This window comes from Bombina bombina, chromosome 6 (genome assembly GCF_027579735.1).
Source record: "Bombina bombina isolate aBomBom1 chromosome 6, aBomBom1.pri, whole genome shotgun sequence".
NCBI classification, from domain to species: domain Eukaryota; kingdom Metazoa; phylum Chordata; class Amphibia; order Anura; family Bombinatoridae; genus Bombina; species Bombina bombina.
Genome location: NC_069504.1, coordinates 843,522,276 through 843,548,482, shown reverse-complemented (window position 1 = coordinate 843,548,482; position 26,207 = coordinate 843,522,276). Strand labels below are relative to the sequence as shown.

General features: G+C 37.5%; 1 protein-coding gene across 1 annotated transcript in view; it reads right to left on the bottom strand.

Moving 5' to 3' along the window:
* Window positions 1–26,207, bottom strand: part of LOC128664659 (E3 ubiquitin-protein ligase RNF220-like) — a 71,970-nt gene that overhangs the window by 28,924 nt on the left and 16,839 nt on the right. Inside the window, exons 5-10 of the mRNA XM_053719470.1 lie at window positions 23,791–23,833; window positions 19,128–19,171; window positions 18,928–19,024; window positions 14,486–14,635; window positions 12,762–12,848; window positions 6,287–6,374 (exon numbers count right to left, since the gene is read on the bottom strand). Of these exons, the coding sequence (XP_053575445.1) occupies window positions 6,287–6,374; window positions 12,762–12,848; window positions 14,486–14,635; window positions 18,928–19,024; window positions 19,128–19,171; window positions 23,791–23,833 (509 nt within the window). The remainder of the gene's footprint in view (window positions 1–6,286; window positions 6,375–12,761; window positions 12,849–14,485; window positions 14,636–18,927; window positions 19,025–19,127; window positions 19,172–23,790; window positions 23,834–26,207) is intronic.

Sequence of the window (26,207 nt, the reverse complement as noted above, 5' to 3'; positions counted from 1 at the left end):
GCATACAAAAAAAAATTGCTTTGTAGTTCTATTATCCAATTTACTTTGTCTTGATGATATTATTTTTTTAATAGAATACCTAGGTAGCTAGCATGCACGTGTCTGGAGAACTATTTGGCAACAGTTTTGCTTTTGAGCACTAGATGGCAGCAGTGTGTCCACAGTGTATAACATTGTTAATAGCATTCTTGCAAAAACTGCTGCCATGGGGTCCGCAGGGGAGGGGCAAAAAAATAAAATACCCTAAGCCTAATAATATCAGTGGCAACATGTGTAGCAGACAGTTGCTTTTTGTATGCATGAGCTGCACAATTTCAAAAATGGTAGCTCATTGGCGTCAAAAGAAGTGACTCAACTGAGTGCTTATGCTTAGATGTAAGGCAGGGTTTGACAAATATGATTTAAAAATCACATAAAAAAAACACAAAAATTGGACTGAACCCCCCAAACTAGAGCGGGATAATGTCAAATTTCACTGCAAAACTCACAGCCCTGGTTATTCACTAGCACTCACAGACAGCTGCACAGCTCTCAGTGACTCTGGCAGTTAACCCTAGGTCAGCCAGGCAAAGCCCAAAGAGAAAATTACAAAACAAAACTATTAACACAGAGAAAGTCTGGCACTGCCTTGCAAGCACACAGGTAGATTAAAAGCAAAATAAAAGAGAAAGTTTTAATCTAGCTGTGTGCTCGCAGAAATGAACTGAACCATGAAAGTTTAATTTTGTAAATCATCTTGTAAGTAAATTTGTGCTACTAAATATAATGCCATGTATTTTTATTTACATTGCAGGGACAACAGCAGCCAGTCTATTGCTGAGTTATGAGTTGAAGAGAGGGGAGGTTGATAGCATCTGTTTCTGGAGCAAGCTTTATCCAATCAGAATTTAGTGTCTGCTTATCAACACCACACCAGTATCTGCATAGCTCTGTTACAAGCTTTCTGTCTAATTCCATAGTATCTGTAATGACAGTGTCCTGGCCTCAGTTTTTAAAGTGCTGCTTTGTTCTCACTCACGAACTACTGCGTCTGATTCTGGTTGAACTCCAGAATCAGAGGTCTCCAATAATCTTTGCTACCACAATGCCTTTTAGTAACAACATTAACTCCTCTGATTCCTTGCAGCATTAGGCCTGGATTAACCAGTATTTCTGTCTTGCTACCTGCACCTGACAACCATCTACTTATTTGCTAGTTACTGATCATGGAGACCCGAAGACAATCAATGTGTTATCACTCATTATTCCCGGGAATGGGCCTAAAGATACCATTCCAATCCTTGAGTTTCCTATTTGAAAATATTCAATGGTATCTTAAGTTATTTGCGGCTTTGATTTTTAAGGCATTAAATACCCACCAAATTAGTTTATAAACCCACACGAGTGTATATGACATAACAGGAAAAGCTAATTAAAGCTATAAACTTTAATATTCAGGCATATCACTGCACTTTCAAGGTTTTTTTCACAGACCTTGACAGAAGCATAAGATACATGACTAAATTGAGAGTAGAAAATTGCAGCTAACTGATTAAAGGGACATAGACCACAATTTTTTTCTTTCATGGTTCAAATAGACAATACAATTTTAAAAAAAGTTTCAATTTACTTCTATTGTCAAATTTGCTTAAAGGGACATGATAACCAAATGTTGAAACACTTAAAAGTGATGCAGCATAGCTGTAAAAAGCTGATTAGAAAATATCACTGAAGCATCTCTATGTAAACAAGGAAGATATTTTTCCTCAAAATGTCCTTAGTATTCACACCACATTGTAAAGGATTTTAAGCAGCAAATCAATATGCCTGTCCCGGGACCTGCAAGGGAGTGAAATCTCATGAGATCACAATAAAACAGTTCATGACCTCAGCACTGCTGATGCTGATTGGCTGCTGTTCATTTCTTCCTTTTTTATTTTTTTACCTGCAGCTGGGCAGTAACTGAAAGATAACTTTTTACACAGCACTTACTCTGGTGAGCTGAGGAACTTGTGAGGTAAAATATCTAGAGATTCTCAGGTGATATTTTCATGGCAGCTTTTTACAGTTATGCTGCATCACTTTCAAGTGATTTAGCATATAAGTAATATGTCCCTTTAATTCTCTTGTTATTTTTTATTGAAGAGATATTTAGATAGGTAGCGTGTACATGTCTGGAGCACTACATGACAGGAAATAGTGCTGCCATCTAGTGTTCATGCTAATGTATAACATTGTTGCAAAACTGCTGCCATATAGTATTGCAGACACATTTATGCTCTTGAGCTTACCTTCCTGCTTTTCAACAAAGGATAACAAAAACACAAAAAATGATAATAGAAGTAAATTGCAAAGTTGGTAGCAATCTGATTCATGAAAGAAAAAATTAAGGAACACTGTACACTAGATTTTTGTTTGCATAAATGTTTTGTAGATTATCCATTTATATAGCCCATTTGGGAGTCTTTTTGTAACAATGTATAGTTTTGCTTATTTCTTTTAATAACATTGTGCTGGTTTTACGACTCCTAAACCAAGCCCCATAGTGTCAGATATATACCCGTGTTTACAGACTCCTGTTGGCTCCTGTTTATGCTATGTTTGTGCAGGGAAGGGGTGGAGGGGTCTGTCTGCTCTTTTTGTTTACCCAGCCCCTTTCAGTGGGTGTCCCAGACTACCTCATCAACAGTGATAAACTGTGAGCTTCTAAGTATGTTTTTAAAAGGTTTTATACTGGAATTTTATATCAGTATCTGTGCATATTCATCTTAATAGTAGTGTCTATTACATGTAGTTAAATGAAAATTGGTGTACACTGTCGCTTTAGGGTTATATGTTCATTTTAGCATTCACAGTGATAACTGCAAAATGTGTTTGAATAAAGATTTTTTAACTGAACCAGTGATATACTCCCAAAACTTCCTGGAGGTTTTCTGAGACAGAAAGTTAGGGGGACTTGTGGGGGATGGCCCACTGGCATTTTGTGTGTGGAGCACCAATAGTAGTAGTGCCAGCATGTGTACTGTGGCTGGAGAGGGTCGTGGCATGGACATGGGCATGGGTGCATGCCATGGGTTGACCCAGGAGAGTCCCTGAAAACCGGGACATGTTCCCAGATAGGGGAAGCTGAAGGAGAAACAGTAAGCAGTGCCAACCTGTAAAAAATTCTGCAATAGCTGGGGACAGTTGGACAGTTGGAATGTATACAATAGGTTCATGACTTGCACAATTAAGATGTAATTTAATAATGAATAGAGAAACTATTAAAGATGACTATTTAAACCTGTTAAAAGTATATAGATATTTTTTATGAAAAGTTTATGTTAAAGGTGTTTATTTTCGCTTTCAAACTAACAGGAAGTGCATGTCTGTAGACGGTGTTTAGTTTTCAAAAAAGCAATATTCTGAGCACTCTGAGGTGGAATATAAAAAAAACAAGCTTTATTAGTAAACGATTAAAAAGTCCATGTACATGCAGGAATGCAAGGAAAGCTGTCCTGACACGTTTTGTGCCCCTAGTGGCGCTAAATCATAGGATATACACTTGGAAAGACCATCTCATATGTGTTTAGTTTTCAGCTATGGAATGTCCATTTAATAACAAAAAAACCCTTTAGTGCAGGTTGAAGCCGCTGGAAAGTATGATAACTGAAATTTTTAATGGATTGGAATGATTTTTAAAACTCCCACTAAGAAGCCATGTTGAACACTTCATATGGGTTTTCTAAAGGATTGGAATGGGGGTTAATGAGTCAAGGTCCTGGCTTCTGCCCTGTGAGTCATTCAGAATGTGTGACATAGGTAACTAAAGTTTGCCTCCCTAGGCCTGGGCCTTGTTGGCCTATGCATGAAAAGACCCATAATACATACCAATTTCTGTATGTACAAATCACAACATATTGTGTAAATATTAATATCTCTTTCATGTAATATATAAAAAATAATCTTGTGAACAACTAAAATGTTTTTTTCAGTACCTTTAGCACTGAGCACGGAAACTATGAAAAACATATACTGAGCTGAAAAGGTCTCTTACAGTATATATATAATGGGGATACTTTCTTACCATTAGTCTCACACAATGCAATCTGAATGAACCCATTAATGTAACTTAATGTAAGGAAAACAACAACTATTGTATCAGTAAAGAGCACATATCTTTGCTTAAAGGGATATCCAACATGTTTCTTTCACGATTCAGATAAAGCATACGATTGTAAATAATTTTCCAAAATACCTCTATTATTATATTTGCTTAATTCTCTTGTATGCTTTGCTGAAGGAGCAAAAATCCAATACTGGTTGCTAACTGAACACATCAGGTTATTATTATTATTATAATAAATTATTTGTATAGCACCACTGAATGCCACAGCCAATGAAAAGAAGCGTACATTTTTTACTTTATTGTCCCTTTAAGATACAAATGTATTATTACTTAGTAATTAACCCACAGACACTCTTACGGATTGCCACTATTGTGTTCCTAAACTAGGGTAGTCAGTCGTCCTCCACAAAAATAACGGACAGCATGTGGGTAATGGCACAGGTGGTAGGTAGGGTCATGCAATAGCTGCTCCTCAATTCTCTACCTTAGGCCCCTTGATTTTGACCTTCTTTTTAACAAACGAACAGTGATTTTATCTCCTTTGTTGCCAGTAACACACAAAACATTTATTTAACTTCTTTGATTACCAGTAACACCCACAGATATTATTAATTTGACCACTATCTCGAAGCTAGAACAATATGGAGGAGAAATTGCATTGAACTAAGCACAGTGAAGGGGAGTGAGCATATTCACAAAAGCAAAATGTGGTGTGTGAAGAAAAAGAATGATAACTAAAAATATATCATTTATAAAAGGATAGAGAATAGTTGTTGGTAGATGCAACTATATAAAATAAATTATAATGCTACCAGTTTAGAATATTTATTGACTGTTGTTCTGTGTCTGTTTAGGAACATGGACCTAGCAATCTGTAAATGTGTCTGTGGAATAATCTCCAGAGATATTGTAGATAAAACATTTTTAAGGTATAATAAATAGCTAATTCTATGTTGTCACCCCTACTGTTTATTGAGTCCAGGTGTTTCAGCCACACCCATTGCTAACAGATGAATAATATCCAGATTAGCAGTATCATCAGAGCTCATTGACTTTAAATGCAACATTCTCATAGGATGCCATCTTTGCCACAAGTCAGTTAGTGATCTTTCTGGCCTACTAGATCTGAAGTAGTCAACTGTAGGTGCTATTATTTTGAAGTGGAAACGTCTAGGCCCAGTCACAAAGTTTTAAACCATGCAAACTCACAGAAGGATGCCGCCGATGGCAGAAGCAGCTGTATGCAAGACTCACATCAACATGTGCAATGCCAAGTACTGACTGGAATTGTGTAAGGAACTATGCTACTGGACTCTGGAACATGATTTATGGAGTTATGAATCACGTTTCACTATCTGGCAGTTTGACAGAAGAATCTGGTGTAGTGGATGCCAGGAGAATGCTATTTTCTGGACTACATTGTGCCAACTGAATGATCTTGGGCTGTTTTTCATTTGGGCTAGGCTCCTTAATTCCAGTGAAGGGTCATCTTAATGTTGCAGGATACAAAAACAGTTTAGTCAATTGGTTGCTTCCAACTTTCTTGCAGCAGTTTAGGAAAGGCCTTTTCCTGTTCAAGCATGATTGTGCCACTGTGCACATAGTCCATGAAAACATGGTTTGACAAGTTTGTTGTGGAGGAACTCAAGTGACCTGCACAAAGCTCTGACCCCAAACCCACTAAACGCCTTTAGGATGAATTGATATGCTGACTGCGAGCCAGACCTTGTCCAACACGGTGCCAAGCCCCAACAAATGATCTTTCGACTAAATGGGCACAACATATAAGAGACACACTCCATAATCTTGTTGAAAGAGAAGTGTCTACTGTTATAGCTGCATATGCGGGGGGCAACTCCATATTAATGCCCATAGTTTGGAATGGAATGTCAGACAAGCTCATATAGGTGTGATGGTCAGTTGGGTTACCATATAAGTAAAAATCAAATGTACATTTTCTTCTTTTTTCTAATTTCTTCTGGACTCATCCAACATGCAGTGTGAGATTGCTTAAAACAATGCAACCTCAATATATTATATATTTATTTATTTATTCACTTTTATAATGTCTAGTTTAGTCTCTAGGATATTAGCAAATATATTTGTATACACCAGTATTCACATGCAATTTCACATGCATATACTGATGTTGTATATCAGATACATATACTGTATATATATAATATAAATAAAAAAGACCTGGATGTGTTGACAGTTGGACCTTCCTCGCTGTCAGACTCTTCGCTGTGGCTTGGAGAACTGATTCCTGGAGAAACTATGCAATCCCCTGAGAAACAAATAGAGAAAAGGAAGAATGACATGAGAAGGAGAAAACAATACACTAACATATGTACTTATACATGCAAACAGTAATGCAATCAAGCAAACTAAGTATTGCCAGAGGCCAGACATTACACTAAACAGTATTTTGATGTCAGTCCAGTAAAATATTTAAAAATAAACTGGACACCTAACTGATATATTATGATCTGAATTTGAATATGGACTGGAAAATGCTGCAGGGCAATGTAGCTGACTTGGGTTGCAGGGCAATATAACCAACAGAGGCTGCAGGGCAATGCAACTAACTGGAGTTGCAGAGCAATATAACCTACAGAGTCTGCTGGGCAATGTAATTAACATGGTTTGCAAAGCAATGTAACCAACAGAGGCTGCAGGGCAATGTAACTAACTGGGGTTGCAGAGCAATATAACCAACAGAGGCTGCAGGGTAAAATAACCAACAGGGGTTGCAGAGCACTATGACCAACAGAGGCTGCAGGGCAATGTAACTAACTGGGGTTGCAGATCAATATAGCCAACAGAGGCTGTAGGGCAATGTTACTAATTTGGGTTGCAGATCAATGTAACCAACAAGGGCTACAGGGCAATGCAACTAACTGGGGTTGCAGAGCAATATAACCAACAGAGGCTGAAGGGTAATGTAATGAACGGGGGTTGCAGAGCAATATAACCAACAGAGGCTGCAGGGCAATGTAACTAACATATGTTGCAGAGCAATGTAACCAACAGAGGCTTCAGGACAATGTAACTAACGGAGGTTTCAGAGCAATATAACCAACAGAGGCGGCAGGGCAATGTAATTAATGAGGGTTGCAGAGCAATATAACCAACAGAGGCTGCAGGGCAATGTAACTAATGGGGGTTGCAGAGCAATATAACCAACAGAGGCTGCAGGGCAATGTAACTAACACAGGTTGCAGAGTAATGTAACCAACAGAGGCTGCAGGGCAATGTAACTAACTGAGGTTTCAGAGCAATATAACCAACAGAGGCTGCAGGGCAATGTAACTAACTGGGGTTTCAGAGCAATATAACCTACAGAGGCTGCAGGGTAATGTAACTTACTGAAGTTTCAGAGCAATATAACCAGCAGAGGCTGCAGGGCAATGTAACTAACTGGGTTTGCAGAGCAATATAACCAACAGAGGCTGCAGGGTAAAGTAACTAACTGAAGTTTCAGAGCAATATAACCAACAGAGGCTGCAGGGTAATGTAACTATCTGAGGTTTCAGAGCAATATAACCAACAGAGGCTGCAGGGTAATGTAACTAACTGAGGTTTCAGAGCAATATAACCAACAGAGGCTGCAGGGCAATGTAACTAACTGAGGTTTCAGAGCAATATAACCAACAGAGGCTGCATTGCAATGTAACTAACTGAGTTTCAGAGCAATGTAACCAACAGAGGCTGCAGGTTAATGTAGCTAACTGAGGTTTCAGAGCAATATAACCAACAGAGGCTGCAGGGCAATGTAACTAACTGAGTTTGCAGGGCAATTGAACTAACAGAGACTGAAGGGCAATGGGGTCTAATCAAAAGTCTGATGTAGGCAGGACTTCCGTTTGGGGGCGGAGCGAACAGGTAGCACACAGGTAGCTGCTGATTGCTTCGTGTTCCCTGTCTATGGGAAAGTGAAAAATCTCTACCCCACCGCAGACTACCTTGCCCAGGTTTCATTCGCTTGGGGCCGGTAGAAGTTCCACGGACGTCGGTGGGAAGTCCAATGAAGGCAAGAGTAATGCTTAGTCGCTGAAGCACTCCTTATCACATCGACGCACCTTACACCTGCAAACAGTGGGTACACCCTCTCAAGATAGCCTCACGCCATCTCTCCAATCTACCTAATCCCCGGGACGATTATATCTGTCTGGCCTAATGGTATTGCGGCCAATGTGCAAAAGTGGCAGTGAGATCCGCGAGTAAGGCATCCCTTAACTACACGCTCAACGCTACGGAACAAAAAAAAAAAAGCAAGCTGATCCCGTTCTTGAACTTACCGTATGCAGCCCGGCTCCCTATTACCTGAGGTGACTATCCGAGTACTCCGAGAGTGTCGGCGGAGGATAGGACAAGAGAGTCCTTTGGCCTCTGCATCTGCAGTGCCTAACAGGTGGGGGAGTGCGGTAGATCAGTTGCACGATTGGCTGGTTCAAAGTATCTGAGACAGCAACCCCCCTCGATCAGAGCAGAGATAGCACTGTCCTGGTACGGTGTTTGAAGTAACTTCACGCTTGAGGGGAGGCAACAAACAGAATATGGCGCTATGGATGGAGCAGCTATCGATTAGTAGAGGGGTGAAGCGGTTCAAAATGCCGATAACTTTGACGTCCCCTGGAATGGCAGCAAAGCGTGAGTAGAGGCATTTGCGGTGTGAGTGTGTCCGAAGAAAAGTCTAAATGTATGGGTATCTTGATATTCTATTTTTGTTATTATCGACCAAATGCACCAAGGGGGTATATACAGACAACTGCAAACAACATAGAGTTTTTCGCTGATACATATTGACTGTGTTTACAGTATTGGGGAACTTCCGCAGCAGATACCCAGAATTTATTAATAATAGAGTCTGACCTGAAAGAGGAGAGGTGTGCACTGGTCTTACGGGGGTCTGGGACGCGACGAGATGTACCCTTGACGATACTATACTTTAATTCGACCCCTAATCAATAGCACTGCTAACAAATATAACTCAAGGACAGTGCCCCCTCCTATTAAGGAAGATAGGAAAAGGGTATGAAGAAATGTTTATTGGATATAGCACCAGGAATATTTGGAATACCTCATTGTAAGGCCCAGTAGCACTATCTAGTTGGCGCTATTGGAAAAACAAAAAAGCTGATTTTGAGGTCGTGGGAACAGTTTGATTATAAGACTAATCGCATCTTGGCGTGATAAAAGGAAGCTAGTGGGGAAATCCTCATATGCAGCCAATTGCAGCCAAATTCCTAAGTCTTTAAAAAAAGAAAAAAAAAGGGGAAGAAAAAGAGGACTTGGTTTAGAATGATTTCTTATAGAGATTCAGCCTAGGGAAGCCCGGATAACCTGGGTTGTTGACTTACGGGCAATTTACCCAGAAGAATCCTAGATAACTAGTGGTGAATTCCTGTTATTGCAAAGTGACATCTGGTTCAATCTCTTGCATTGGGAATAAATGTTTATTTGAGGTGTATATGTTATCGGACTCCCACCTACAAGGATCTATAAACACTGAGGGCATACAATTGATATTTCACTAAACTGATGTGCATGTATTGTTATGTATAAAAAAAAAAATGTATTGTTATGTATAAAAAAAATATAGCTTTAAACTTCTAGTTAAGTAAACTCTGAACAATATATTTGGGAATTAGAATAGTTGCACCATAAGTGTACAGGATTATAACCCTTATTTACTTGTAAGTTTGGCAATAGATTTGAACTAGTATAAGATTCGGCTGAGTACATCTGTTTCAAATTCTCTGTTGTTACGTAAGATTTTCTCACTAAAGGAAGATAGATACTGCACACAGGTAGTCTCTTGATAAGATTTGTAACTTGGAAAGGCCCAGGATTTTATAAGGGAATTTAAGGGCCTTGAGTTTGGTCTCCTGAGCTTTAAAACAAGAAGGAGGGGGGAAGGGGGGAAAAGGGAATAAGAATAGAACAAGAGAAACTGTTGGTCAGCATTTTTTAGGTGTCATAACACTTGGGTTTTTTTTTTTTTTTTGCTTTTTGTGTCACTTCCTCTTGCACCCCCCTCCCATTTATATTACACTTTCTTGCATTTTTCTTTTTTTTTTTTTTTTTTTTTCTCTTTCTCGCCCCCACAGGGCTATTAGAAAAGTACACATAGACACAAATTGTGGCTTGTAAGTATTTAAGGAAAGCACGTTGCACTGTAGTGAATGGAGAGATTTATCTCCCACCAGAAGGGTTCCTCACCTATAATGCCGCCCAAACATAAAGACAGGAAAGGTAACACTAAACACTCAGAAACCCCCCAGGATACCTCCCAAGAAGGAGGCTTGATTAATTTTTCCTGTAATGATATGTCAGAATTCGCAGCAGAGATGGCGAAAATAATGGCCCCGCACTTAGAGACAGTCAAATTAGAAATTAAAACAGAGATAGCTAACCTCACTGATGAGATCAGGCAATTAACAGTCAGAATGGAGGAGGTGGAGACAAGGGTTTCTGACTTGGAGGACAGAGTGAATATTGTTTCTGCTACAGCTAACACACAAGAGAAAATTATCACCCAACTACAGAGTCGGGTAGAGGACCTAGAGGATAGGTCGAGGCGGAATAATTTGAGAGTGATTGGTGTACCGGAATTAATTGAGTTTCAGGATTTATTAAAATTTGTAACGGTCACCCTCCCTCAGGCACTCTTGCTTCCTCCTCCTCCTACTCCATTTTTGGTTGAGAGGGCTCACAGAATTGGGCCCCTCAGAGAAAACAATGATAGTGCTAGACCCAGACCGATTATTTTTAAGTTTGTTAACTATCAAGATAAGCTCCTATTTTTGGCCCACTACAGGAAGTTGAATACCCTTACTATTAACTCACATAGAATCTGGATTTTTCAAGATTTTTCTGTTGAAACCAGGGCAAAGAGAAAGGAGATGGCTCAGTTTTTTGAAAGATTTTCAAAAGCAGATTGTAGTGTCAGGCTGGTGTATCCTGCTAAACTCATAATTAATAAAGAAGGTTCTTCATATATAGCAAATAATAGTGTGGAAGCTGCAGCTCTATGTAAAAAAATGGATATTTTCTGAACGGGGGCTATTAAAGCAAATAATGTCATCACAGCACTGTTTGTAAGGATGTATAGAATGGAGTTATATGTTCAATGGTTAAAATGTATGTTTATGTTTATTTTTGTGCAAGTAATTTTTTTTATGTTATATCATTTTTTATTTTTTATTTTTTTATTTTTTTTTTCTTCTCTTCCTCGCTCTTTATCTCTCTTTGCTCCCCGTCTCTCTTTTTGGCTGACTTCTTGGTTTTTTCGGTCTTGTGCAATTTTATGGGCTGTATCTTCAGGGGGTTCCAATTAACTCTCTCCTTCGGGGTTATGCCAGAAGCGGGAAAATGATGATTTCTTTGTCCCCGAGATATACTAGAAGTAGGGACTTCGGGAATCTAGCTTTCGAAGGCTTGTTCAGAAATGGGGTGTGTAAATATTTTTTCCTTTGGGGTCATAATACAAGAGGGTCGACTAGTGGAATTTTTCCTCTGGGATTATGTTAGATATTCTTAAATTAGCGTCGTGGAACGTTGGGGGAATAAATTCTCCAATAAAAAGAAAAACGATAATCAAACATTTGGCAAAAGTTAAACCAAATATAGCTTTTCTTCAAGAGACCCATTTAAAAGATTCAGAATCCCTGAAACTACAGACTAATTGGGTAGGGAAGGTCATAGCGGCACCATTTAAATCTTGTAAAAGAGGAGTTGCTATACTTTTCAACAAAAATTTAGAATACACAATAGAATCGATTACGCGGGATCAGGAAGGGCGATATTTAATTGTAGAAGTTATAATCGATAAAACAAGATATGTATTATGTAATATTTACGGCCCCAATAAAGTCGATAAAATATTTTGGAATAAAATGTTAACCCTCCTACATAAATTTATAGGGCAACATCTTATAGTGGCGGGTGATTTTAATATTGTAGCAGATCCCATTTTAGACAGAGACAATAAGGCATATATTTTTACTCGAGACAGGAAGACACGTATTTTGCAGAAATTTTGTGCCCAACTTGGGCTGTCAGATATTTGGCGTGCCCAAAATCCCGACACAAGAGCTTTTACTTGTTTATCTAAAGGCCATCACTCCCTATCTAGAATAGATTTTTTTTTAGTCTCTGAGAGTTTGTCTGGATCAGACTGGGAAGCAGATATACGCGACATAACAATTTCAGATCATGCGGTTATTACTTTATCACTTAATGCATCGGCTAAGCGATTAACTCCGGCTAGTGGTATTTTTTTCCCTAAATATTTAGTGAACGATAACAAATTCCAGAACTGGCTGATTAAGCAATGGCAAGAATATGAATCTTATAATAATTCGTATATTGATAAACCGGAAGTTTATTGGGAAGCGGCGAAAGCCGTAATTAGAGGTAAAATCAAGGCATATCTATGTAAGCGTAAGAGGAAAAGTATGCAATTAGAGACACAGGCGAATAATAGAGTGAGAAATGCATTTTCGGCTTATTTAAGCGAGCATTCGGATGAGAAATGGCGCAAATATATGGATGCTAAGACAGCTCGTGATATTCTTACTCAACAAAAAACAGTGATGGATATACAAAAGCAAAAGGCGCTTTACGGTGGTTTTGCAGGGAAATCGGCTAAGTTCTTGGCTAAACTTACCAAATCGACCACCCGTAATGCTGTGTCGGTTATAAAAGACAGGTTTGGGAGATATACGAAAAACTCGGATATTATCAGTGCTTTTCACTGTTTTTTTAGTGATCTGTATAAAGCTGAACCGTATAACATAGAAAAGCAGAGACAATTCTGGGATCAAATTAAGACCCCTAAAATCTCTCTAGAAACGCTGGCAGATATTAATAAGCCCATCTCTGAGCAAGAGATTCATGCTGCAATTAAAGCAACAAAATCCAATAAGGCAGCAGGTCCGGACTGTCTTCCCGCGGAATTCTACAAGATACTTCAGACGCATATCTCCGCCACACTTATGAATCTATTTAATTACTATTTTGTTAAAAACAATAAATGCTCCCCATATTTTGCTGCGGCGGTAATTTCGCTGATTCCTAAAAAAAATAAAGATTTAGAACTTCCAGAATCCTATAGGCCTATATCTGTCTTAAACACAGATTATAAAATCTTGGCTTCAATAATAGCCAACAGATTAAAGCCTCATTTAGGTAAGATAATCCACGAAAACCAGGCGGGTTTCATGACAGGGAGAAATCCCACAAAAAATATTCGTAAGGTTATGACATTGCTTGACTTTTTTTGGAATAAGTTTAAATCATCTAGACGGGAAGACTTTCCGGACCTAGCCTTATTAACGGTCGACGCGGAGAAAGCGTTCGATCGCATCTCTTGGAAACATCTATTTTTTGCATTAGAGCAATTTGGTCTCACAGGTCACATACTGGAGTTTACACAAATAATATATTCTTCTCCAATTTCGTCTTTATTAATTAACGGTGAGATCTCCCAACATCTATTATTGCAGCGAGGCACCCGACAGGGTTGCCCTTTATCGCCACTGTTGTTCAATATATCACTAGAACCATTCGCTATCTTGCTCCGTCAACAACTAGAGGGGATTCGTATAGGTGAACAAAAAATCGTTCTATTACTATACGCTGATGATATAATTCTGTGTATGAGTAACATTTCTCGCAGTCTCGCCTTATTATTAGAATCCACAGAACTCTTTAGTGCAATTTCGGGATACAAAATCAATTTTACCAAATCAGATCTTTTATGGATTAATAAAAAAAAGCAAGATATTATGCACCCGTTTCATGAAACATCGCAAATTTTGTATCTCGGTATTAAATTAAGCATAAACCCGGAGGACTGGTATAGGCTCAATTTCAGCAAATTTTTTCAGGAGTGTGCGCAACGGGTAGAGGGGTGGATAAACTTACCCATCTCCTTGTCGGCCAGAGCGACTCTTATAAAAAACATTCTCTTTCCTAAAATATTTTACCTTATGCAAAATATCCCAATTCCCATCAAGAAGGCTGATATAATGAAATATAATAAAGCTTGCACAAAATTACTTTGGAAGGGTACTAGAAGTCGTATTTCGATCATACGCTTAACATGTAACAAAGACGCGGCCGGGTTGGTCTTGCCGAATTTGCAATATTATAGTTTAGCCGCTAGAGTAAAAGTGGCAATTGACTGGATAACCGAACAAGAGCAGGTTGCTGCAGTTCCCTGGGAATCTGCCCTAGTGAAACCATTTAGACTAGATGCTATTCTTCACTGTCCAATGACCGATTTACCCTCTTCACTTTTTGCACTTTTAACATTTAAAAACATCATATCTGCCTGGCAGGAATTTTGTGTGTCTTTAGATAATGTTCCATATGCTTCTAAATACTTACCTATTACAGGAAACCCAAATTTTGTTCCTGGGCTCTGTTCAGCGATCTTCAGGGATTGGTTTTCTAAAGGGCTGATATATGTGGCACAAGTTGTAAAAGCAGATTCAACTTTGTTATCCTTTGCTGAACTAAGACAGCATTTCGGCCTCTCTAATAAAGAATTTTATGCCTATTTGCAGTTAAGGCATTTTATACTCGAACTTAATCAAAAATACGGAAGAGAGTGGTCTCTTTTATTTCAACCGCAAATTAACAAATTCAAAATGGGAATATACTCAAAGCTCCGTTTTATGCGCATCTCAATTTTAAATCTTCTAATGAGCAGAGGGAATATGTAGTAGCTAAATGGAGTAAAGTTTTGCCTGAAGTAAATAGTCAAACTATAATGAATGTATTTAAATTTATGGAAAAAAGCTGGGTTTTGACGACATGGAAGGAAACGCAGATTAAGATTGTCTTTATGTCCTATCTGACTCCTGCTAGATTGGCAAGGTGGTACAAGATAATAAGTAAATGTCCTAAATGTTCTTCGCCCAAGGCAGATCTTTTGCATTGTTTTTGGGCTTGTCCTAAAATTTTACAATTTTGGTTGAAAGTAGCATATTGGATGCGCTCAACGCTTAAACTTGCCTATCATATACAAGTAATCAATGTACTTTTTTTGGTACAGTCTCAAACTGTTCCAGAAAATGTTAAATTAATTAATAAGATCATTTTGCTGGGACATAATATGTTATTGAGGGCATGGAAAGCTAAAACTGCTCCGAACGTGAAAGAACTTAAGAACGCTCTGTTGATGCAGTTTATCCATGAACAGATAAATTTACAAAATCCGTCAGATACACGATTAGCTGAGTTCTTCAGGCAATGGAAAATCTTTATCTTATCACTCCCTATAGAAACCCAAATTAGGCTGGTCAGACCATTCAAGGAGACGGTGTATGTTCAACTACAAATCCTGGCTGGAAATTTCCCCAGTGTCTGGTGCAACAATGTCAGAAGCCCGCTAGAGGCGGGGACGGGAGAGAGAGGAGTTGAGTAGAGGAGAATTCTTTTCAATACATTTTTTTTTCTCTTCTCTGTGTACTATCAGAGTATAGATAATTCAGATTCAGTCAGATAGAGAATAGAACACCTTGGGAACACGTTGTTCGGGCAGGTGCCGAGAAATGTATGTTTTATTTTTATTTGTTGTTGGTGTTTGGTTATTGTCAATATTGTATCATATTTTTACGTTGTATGTATGGTAAAAAGCAATAAAGAAAAAATATAAAAAAAAAAAAGTCTGATGTAGGCAATATAACTGACTAGGGCTGCCAGGCAATTGGGTCTAATCAGAAGTCTTTTTTTTTTTTTTTAAATTTATCTTTATTGACCAATTCGGTATATAATTCATATGGCAGAGCAAACACAGAGAATCAAATAAAAAAAAAAAACAACAGAAAAAAAAAATCCAGAGGATGCAAAATTCTTATATATACAATACTATGTAGCAGATAGAGATAATTTCACCACATCCTTATACAGTCCGAGTTTTGTACATATCTTATTACCACTTGAAATCAGTGCAAGATCTATGTAAATGCAAACTTTTAGAGTATCTCTGTGAAATTCCAATAGCTATATTTCATACCGAATTAGGGGTTTTATGATAGACATAATAAACAGAAAGAGAAAAAAGAAGAGAGAAAAAAAAAAAAAAAAAATTATAATCCCCTCCCCTCTCACCCCTCCTTCACCTCAGATTAGATTCTTAACTTGATTTCTACTCACTATAAACCTGGGACTGGCTATTCACTTTCCCCTTCCTTCCCTTTTATAGGCTTGGAATATATCAATACCATTCATTTGGGAATACATTTGAAAGAATCAATGTCTCGAAAAATTCCGATCTACGCAAGTTACGAACAAGTAGGAACTGACTAGCGAGTGGAAAGGACAATATAACTCTTAACCATTTCATAAAGAAAGTTTTGATCTTTTTCTCTTCAGAGGGAGCTATATTCAGCTGTTCAAAAATTATCTGGTCGTGTATCATATTTATAAAACAGCCCATTGTAGGAGCTTTTCTATTCTTCCAGTCTTTTAATATGAGATTACGACCAAGCATAATTGCCGTGTTAATAAGATTAATATTAGCTCTATTATGATCCATGTTATAGAGAAAAAAAATATGATTAGCTTGTATTTTTAACCTAACATCTAGGGCCTTGTTAAGCCAAAATTCCACTAATCAGAAGTCTAATGTAGGCATATAACTGACTTGCACTACAGGTAGGGTTGCCACCTCGGCCATGTTTTCCTGGACACTTATGAGTTATACATGCTGCAGGGTTTGCAGGGAGGAACATGAATAGTGCTGTTCAGTGTCCCTATTTGTCTGCTTTCTATGGTTGAAATTCATGTTCCTACCTGGCTGCAAACTCTGCAGCATGTATAACTCATAAGTGTCCAGGAAAACATGGCTGAGGTGGCAACCCTAACTACAGGGCAGGAGGGTCTTATTTCATTTTTATTGTGGGTATATGATTTAAAATGGCTGCAGGAGTACAGTAGGTGTTCTGACTCTAATCGGCTGTTCAGTATTAATGTGAAGGACTGCTGGGAGCCCTAAGTACAGTAACTTTACCTAATCCTATTAAAAATATAAGTACTTGTCCCATACTCAGACTTTTGCACTTTTATTTATTAATATTCCCCTGCTCAATTTCACAAGCCAATTATCCCAAATCCCTCACTTGTGTCTATCAAATGTCACTGATATCCTTTAAACCTAATTTGCATGCAAATGCCCAAAGCACCTGCAACAGTAATTGGCAACTAATTCCCTACAAATAGGACACACAATGCTTTTAACTCAGATGCTGAACACAAAAACAAAAGTGGGAGGAGGAACAGAAGTAGTGTTTTGTAAAGTAAAATGGAGGAAGTGTGTATTCAGGAAATAGAAATGGGATCTCATGTCTTGCTCCTGAGCTGGGTTATACAAATACTGTCTCTAGGGTCTCTACTATAGCCTTCTTACCTACAAGATAACATGTGCACGTATGTAGATAGTTAGATAGACAGACAGACAAATAGATGGATACTATATATAAGATAGATAGATGGATAGACAGACAGATTAAAGATATTAACTGATAGACAGATAGTGCTAAATTATTTAAACCATGCAAGTTTAGACTTGGTTTTTCATGCCAACCCTTGCATGGGTTGCCCTGGTGTAATTATCGTAAATAAAAAGGGAAGTCTCAGCGAGTGGCGAGATATCTCCTAATAAAAGTAACGGAGCTCACTGGAAAGGGACATTTTGCTCTGTAGAGTGAAGTTAGTAGACAGCAGGGGTGCAAAATAAAAATGAAAGATACACTGAACCCAAATTCTTTCTTTTGTGATTCAGATAGAGCATACAATTGTAAGCAACTTTCTAATTTACTCCTATCATCAAATTGTCTTCATTCTCTTGGTATCTTTATTTGAAAAGCAAGAATGTAAGTTTAGATGCCGGACCATTTTTGGTGAACAACCTGGGCTGTTCTTGCTGATTGGTGGATAAATTCACCCACCAATAAACAAGTGCTGTCCAGGTCTGAACCAAAAAATTGTCTGGCTCCTTAGCTTAGATGCCTTCTTTTTCAAATAAAGATAGCAAGAGAACGAAGAAAAATTGATAATAGGAGTAAATTAGAAAGTTGCTTAAAATTGCATGTTCTGTATCAGAAATATGTGGGTTCAGTGTCCCTTTAAGTCTTGCAGCCAATAAAAATCACATTACGTTGCTTCGTGCGTATAGAATCTTACAATCGCCTATATTTTCTCCTGCATGTGTTTTTTTGTTAGATTTCGAGAAAAGCTTGCCACCTTTTAGTTTGAGAGAAAAAAATGTGAGATCTGTAGTGTAGTGAAAAGCTTTACAGAATTACGATGAAATTAGAGAGACAATCTCATATATGCCCATGTTCAGTCCATTTTACAAAAAACCAACAACAATTACGTTGCTATTTTGGGCTTATAAGTACAAATATCTAAGTGTTTTTTTACATCCAGTGTACTTAAATTATGATTTATGCTGTGCAAATGTAATGCAATTTATTCCTGTTTAATTTACATACAAATTCAAGTTTTTGATAACATAAATTTTTTGATGAAGAATTTTGTTACGATTTTTGATGCACCTTAGCAATACATCTTTTTTGTGAGAATTGTTTCATTATTCATTTTGTAAGATTTTTAAAATCTGAATTTGATTGTGCGCTTTAGATCATTCCACCAGGGAAATAAAAGTACTGGTGAGCATTCTTTAATAATCTCGCCAGCTCAGAGACCTTCAGATCATCGGGCCCATATATAGATATATAGATAGATAGATAGATAGATAGATAGATAGATAGATAGATAGATAGATAGATGATAGATAGATAGATAGATTATTTTACACTCACCTGATTCATGGGTAGACTTCCCAGGACTCAGAATCTCCTCGTCCCAACAACTTTCCCCTTCTACTGGTGCCGGCCGCTGAGGTTGTGAACTCTCTGACTAAAAAACATAAGCACAGATCAAACAAAAAGAGAATAGTAAATTATACATCTATATAAATAATTTAAGAATATTTAATTTGACTAAAAATAAGATAACTTACCTCACAAATATTGACTCTTGCCCTCTTACATTTCCCAGCTCGTACTGCTAAAAATAATAAGAACCAGATGAGGAAAGATGAAAGAAAGAAAGAAAGAAAGAATGAAATAAAGAGCTGAATGCCCTTTTAAGGGCAATGCCCATACTAGGGATGGGGGAATGTTTCTAAAAATTCAAAATTTAACCCCTTAATGACCACAGCACTTTTCCATTTTCTGTCCGTTTGGGACCAAGGCTATTTTTACATTTTTGCGGTGTTTGTGTTTAGCTGTAATTTTCTTCTTACTCATTTACTGTACCCACACATATTATATACCGTTTTTCTCGCCACTAAATGGACTTTCTAAAGATACCATTATTTTCATCATATCTTATAATTTACTATTAAAAAAATTATAAAATATGAGGAAAAATGGAAAAAAACACACTTTTTCTAACTTTGACCCCCAAAATCTGTTACATATCTACAACCACCAAAAAACACCCATGCTAAATAGTTTCTAAATTTTGTCCTGAGTTTAGAAATACCAAATGTTTACATGTTCTTTGCTTTTTTTGTAACTTATAGGGCCATAAATACAAGTAGCACTTTGCTATTTCCAAACCACTTTTTTCCAAAATTAGCGCTAGTTACATTAGAACACTGATATCTTTCAGGAATCTCTGAATATCCATTGACATGTATATATTTTTTTTTAGTAGACATCCCAAAGTATTGATCTAGGCCAATTTTGGTATATTTCATACCACCATTTCACCGCCAAATGCGATCAAATACAAAAAATCGTTCACTTTTTCACAAATTTTTTCACAAACTTTCGGTTTCTCACTGAAATTATTTACAAACAACTTGTGCAATTATGGCGTAAATGGTTGTAAATTCTTCTCTGGGATCCCCTTTGTTCAGAAATAGCAGACATATATGGCTTTGGCGTTGCTTTTTGGTAATTAGAAGGCCGCTAAATGCCACTGCGCACCGCAAGTGTATTATGCCCAGCAGTTAAGGGGTTAATTAGGGAGCTTTTAGGGAGCTTGTAGGGTTAATTTTAGCTTTAGTGTAGTGTAGTAGACAACCCCAAGTATTGATCTAGGCACATTTTGGTATATTTCATGCCACCATTTCACCGCCAAATGCGATCAAATTGAAAAAAAAAGTTAAATTTTTCACAATTTTAGGTTTCTCACTGAAATAATTTACAAACAGCTTGTGCAATTATGGCACAAATGGTTGTAAATACTTGTCTGGGATCCCCTTTGTTCAGAAATAGCAGACATATATGACTTTGGCGTTGCTTTCTGGTAATTAGAAGGCCGCTAAATCCTGCTGCGCCTCACACGTGTATTATGGCTAGCAGTGAAGGGGTTAATTAGGGAGTTTGTAGGGAGCTTGCAGGGTTAATTTTAGCTTTAGTGTAGAGATCAGCCTCCCACCTGACACATCCCACCCCCTGATCCCTCCCAAACAGCTCCCTTCCCTCCCCCACCCCACAATTGTCCCCGCCATCTTAAGTACTGGCAGAAAGTCTGCCAGTACTAAAATAAAAGGGTTTTTAAAAAAAATAATAATTTTTTTTAGCATATTTACATATGCTACTGTGTAGGATCCCCCCTTAGCCCCCAACCTCCCTGATCCCCCCCAAAACCGCTCTCTAACCCTCCCCTCTGCCTCATTGGGGGCCATCTTGGGTACTGGAAGCTGTCTGCCAGTACCCAGTTTGCAAAAAAAAAGTGCTTTTTTTTGTTTCTTTGGTTTTTTTCTGTAGTGTAGCTTCCCCCCCCACACAGACAAACCCCCACCACCTTGCTGATCGTTTTTTTTTTTAAACTTTTTAGCCATTTTTTTTACATTTGTTAACATTTTTTATTATTGGATTTTCTGTAGCGTAGCGGTTCCCACCCGCTCCCTCCCCGTACACGCGCCCGCCCCCGCCCTCCCGTGCACGTGCGCGCACCCGTGCGCGCCCCCGGCCATCCCCGTCCACGATCCCGCCCCCCCCTCCACATCAGCAGGGCCATCGATGGCCGCCACCCGCCTCCCGGTCCGGCTCCCACCCACCAACGCAGTGAGCCAACGATCTCCGGTGCAGAGAGGGCCACAGAGTGGCTCTCTCTGCACCGGAAGGCTTAAAAAGGTTATTGCAGGATGCCTCCATATCGAGGCATCACTGCAATAACCGTAAAGCAGCTGGAAGCGAGCGGGATCGCTTCCAGCTGCTTTCCACACCGAGGACGTGCAGGGTACGTCCTCAGGCGTTAACTGCCTTTTTTTTGAGGACGTACCCTGCACGTCCTTGGTCGTTAAGGGGTTAAAACGAATTTTGATACATTCGTTCGTTCGAATCGAATTTCGAATGTTTATATAACATTCTAACATTCTATTTTCGAATTTTCGTTTTTGAATTTTTCAATAGAATTTGAAAATATTCGTTCGAATAATAGAATGTTTAGCTATGTAATTCATTCAATTTCGAAATGTAATTCACATTCGAATTTGAAGTAGTATTTCTAGTCTAATACTGTGTTTTAAATGTAATATTCGAATGTCACATTCGAATTTGAATTAGTATTTCTAGTCTAATACTGTATTTTAAATGTAATATTCGAATTCGAATGTGACATTCGAATTCGAATGTCACATTCAAATTCGAAATAGTATTTCTAGTCTAATACTGTGTTTTTTAAATGTAATATTCGAATTCGAATGTCACATTCAAATTCGAAATAGTATTTCTAGTTTGCAACTGTGCTTAATAAATGTAATATTCAAATTCGAATGTGAAATTCGATTCGAATGTGACATTCGATTCGAATGTGACATTTCGAATTCAAAATAGTATTTATAGTCTAATACTGTGTTTTATAAATGTAATATTCGAATTTGAATGTGACATTCGATTCGAATGTGACATTCGATTCGAATGTGACATTCGATTCGAATGGGATATTCGATTCGAATGGGATATTCGATTCGAATGGGACATTCAAAATAGTGTTTCTAGTCTACAATTGTGTTTTATAAATGTAATATTCGAATTCGAATGTGACATTCGAATGTTACATTCGAATTCGAATGTGACATTCGGAAACTGTAAATAACATTCGAAAATCGAATATTATTATAGAATATTCGTTCTTATCAACATTCTATTATCTAAATCGAATTTCTACAATAACATTCGTTCTAACATTCGAATTCGGATATAAACACATTTGCCCATCCCTAGCCCATACAAATGCCCCTTTAGGGGCAATGGGTAGTTTAGGATTTTGTAGTATTAGGTATTTTTATTTTGGGGGTTTGGTGGGTGGGGACTGGGGAGGTTTTACTGTTAGAGGGGGGACTTAGAATTTTTTAGGGTAAAATAGCTGTTTAACTTAGGGCGTTGCCCTACAAAAGGCCCTTTTAAGGGCTACTGGTAGTTTCGCATTAGATTAGGGGTTGTTTTTATTTGGGGGGGGGCTTTTTTATTTTCATAGGGATTAGGTTTATTTTTTTTATTTTTGATAATTTGGTTTATTATTTTATGTAATATTAGAATTTTTTATTTTTTGTAATCTTAGATTAATTTAATTTTTTTTATTTATTTTTTTAAGTAATGTTAGCTTTTTTATTTTATGTTTGTACCTTAGTATTTTTTAATTTAGGTAATTGGGGTTAATGTTAATGGTGTTAGGTTAGGGGGTGTTTGGTTACGGGGCTTAGTAATTTCATTAGTTATTTGCATTGTGTGGGTTTGGCAGTTTCGGGGTTAATAGTTTTATTAGGATTATTGCATTGTGTGGGTTTGGCGAATTAGGGGTTAATAGGTTAATTAAGTTTATTGCGTTGGTGGGGGATGGTGGATTAGAGGTTAATAGTTTTAATAGGTACTTTGCAATATGGGTGAATGACAAATTAGGGGTTAATAGTTTATTAAGGTATATTGTGGTGTGGGGTAATGGTGGTTTAGGGGTTAATAGTTTTAATAGGTACTTTGCAATATGAGTGAATGGCGGATTAGGGGTTAATAGTTTATTAAGGTATATTGTGGTGTGGGGTAATGGTGGTTTAGGGGTTAATAGTTTTAATAGGTACTTTGCAATATGGGTGAATGGCAAATTAGGGGTTAATAGTTTATTAAGGTATATTGTGGTGTGGGGTAATGGTGGTTTAGGGGTTAATAGTTTTAATAGGTACTTTGCAATATGGGTGAATGGCAAATTAGGGGTTAATAGTTTATTAAGGTATATTGTGGTGTGGGGTAATGGCGGATTAGGGGTTAATAGTTTTTTAAGGTATATTGCGGTGTGGGGAGATGGTGGTTTAGGGGTTAATAGGTTAATTAGATGTTTTGCAATGTGGGGATTGTCGGATTAGGGGTTAATATAGTTTATTAGTTATTGCGGTGGAGGGATAACGGTTGACAGATAGATATTGCGCATGCGTAAGGCGTGAGTTATTTTCAGGAGGTAGATAGATATTGCTCATGCATTAGGTGTTAGTTACTATTTCCAGGGGGTTACGGTGTTTACATACTCCAAGTCTTGCTGCACCTGCCTATGTGAAAGAAAAAAAGAAAGAAAGAGAAAGAAAGAAAGAAAGAAAGAAAGAAAGAAAGAAAGAAAGAAAGAAAGAAAGAAAGAAAGAAAGAAAGAAAGAAAGAAAGAAAGAATTTAGATCTCACCTCCAAGTCGTTCTTCACGGTTCCATTTCACCTGTTGGAAAGTCTTTGAAAGAAACTTATATGTCAGTATGTTAATAAATATGTCCAAGTCACCAGATTATTAAATTCAAGCAAGAGGCTAACACTTTAACAAATAAACATTTCTAATTTCAGTCAAGGTTCATTATCAATCTATATACATTTGATGCAATAATGTTTACTTTTTTCTTATATACAAGATGTTTCTGATAAATCAGTTAGACTATTTTATTCACAGACATAAAGAGCAGATAGTTTGTAATTTCTTTATTTCTGTATTTATTTATTTTTGCTATTTTGCTATTTACAACTTTTATCATCTTTATACCTTATAAATAGGACTCAGGACTTATTCTCTAATCTATTCACACTTTTCTTTTGTTTTATGTTTACTTTATTAAAGTAATTTAAATAAAAAAAAGTCTTCATATTATAGAACATCATAAACCTTTTGTTTTGCCACTTCACAACCAAAAGTAAGTTTTATCTTACATGTGACTGTCCCTTTCATTGCTTTAATGGACATTAAACACTAAGGGGCCTATTCAACAAAGGTCTGTCGGACCTGATCCGACAGTGCGGATCAGGTCCGACAGACCTCGCTGAATGCGGAGAGCAATACGCTCTCCGTATTCAGCATTGCACCAGCAGCTCTTGTGAGCTGCTGGTGCAACGCCGCCCCCTGCAGATTTGCCGCTAGCAGGGGGGTGTCAATCAACCTGATCATATTCGATCAGGTGGAATTGCGCTGATGTCTGTCCGTCTGCTCAGAGCAGGCGGACAGGTTATGGAGTAGCGGTCTTTAGACAGCTGCTTCATAACTGGTGATTCTGGCGACCCTGCAGGCTCGCCAGAAACACAGGCCCTCAAGTTCCATCCGGAGCTTGATAAATGGGCCCCCAAGGGTCAGATTACGAGTGGTGCACTAACAGTTACGTGCAAGCAATATCGGGTTTATCACAGCTGTTGGCGCACATCGGATCTAGCACTTGTATTATAAGTTGAAAGCAAACATGATGGCTTGGGCGCAATTGAAGTTAACCCATGTCGAAATTACTGGACTCTTAAAGCTCTGGTTAAAAGTTTCGCAAAAAAAAGTGTCATAAAAAACATCAAATACATTTAAGAGTACACTTACACTCATAATAACAGTATCTAATAAAAATGATTAAATAAAAATATTGTACAAAAAAAGTTATAAGGGGTCAAAGATATGAGGTCTTAGGTGTTAGAAAAAAACAGACAAAGGGCTTTAACATAGAGATACATATATATGCATATCTAAAGATGTCTAAGTATATGTAAATATATGTTTATATGTGTGTACATATGTATTTGTATTGGTATATATATATATATATATATATATATATATATATATATATATATATATATACAGACATATAGACACATATAAACTCATAAATACATATGTATATATATATATATATATATATATATATATATATATATATATATGTGCATTGGAGCCCTTTGCAGTCAAGTAGATTATAACATGAAATAAGAAAGTATTATACTCTGTATTTACTGTAAATATTTCATATTCCAATGTTCTTCACTTAGCAGAATATGTTCTATTTATTTAGATATTCATATATAGCTATACCTATATATAATTTTATATATATATATATATATATATATATATATATATATATATATATATATATATATATATATATATATATATATATATATATATACAGTATCTCACAAAAGTGAGTACACCCCTCACATTTTTGTAAACATTTTATTATATCTTTTCATGTGACAACACTGAAGAAATGACACTTTGCTACAATGTAAAGTAGTGAGCGTACAGCCAGTATAACAGTGTAAATTTGCTGTTTCCTCAAAATAACTCACCACACAGCCATTAATGTCTAAACTGTTGGCAACAAAAGTGAGTACACCCCTAAGTGGAAATGTCCAAATTGGGCCCAATTAGCCATTTTCCCTCCCTGGTGTCATGTGACTCGTTAGTGTTACAAGGTCTCAGGTGTGAATGGGGAGCAGGTGTGTTAAATTTGGTGTTATTGTTTTCACACTCTCTCATACTGATCACTGGAAGTTCAACATGGCACCTCATGGCAAATAACTCTGAGAATTGCTGCTCTACATAAAGATGGCCTAGGCTATAAGAAGATTGCCAAAACCCTGAAACTGAGCTGCAGCACTGTGGGCAAGACAGCGGTTTCACAGGACAGGTTCCACTCAGAACAGGCCTTGCCATGGTCAACCAAAGAAACTGAGTGCATGTGCTCAGCAGAGGTTGAGGGGTGGGGGGGTCAGCCATTCAGTGCTCAGACCATACGCTGCACATTGCATCAAATTGGTCTGCATGACTGTCATCCCAGAAGGAAGTCTCTTCTAAAGAT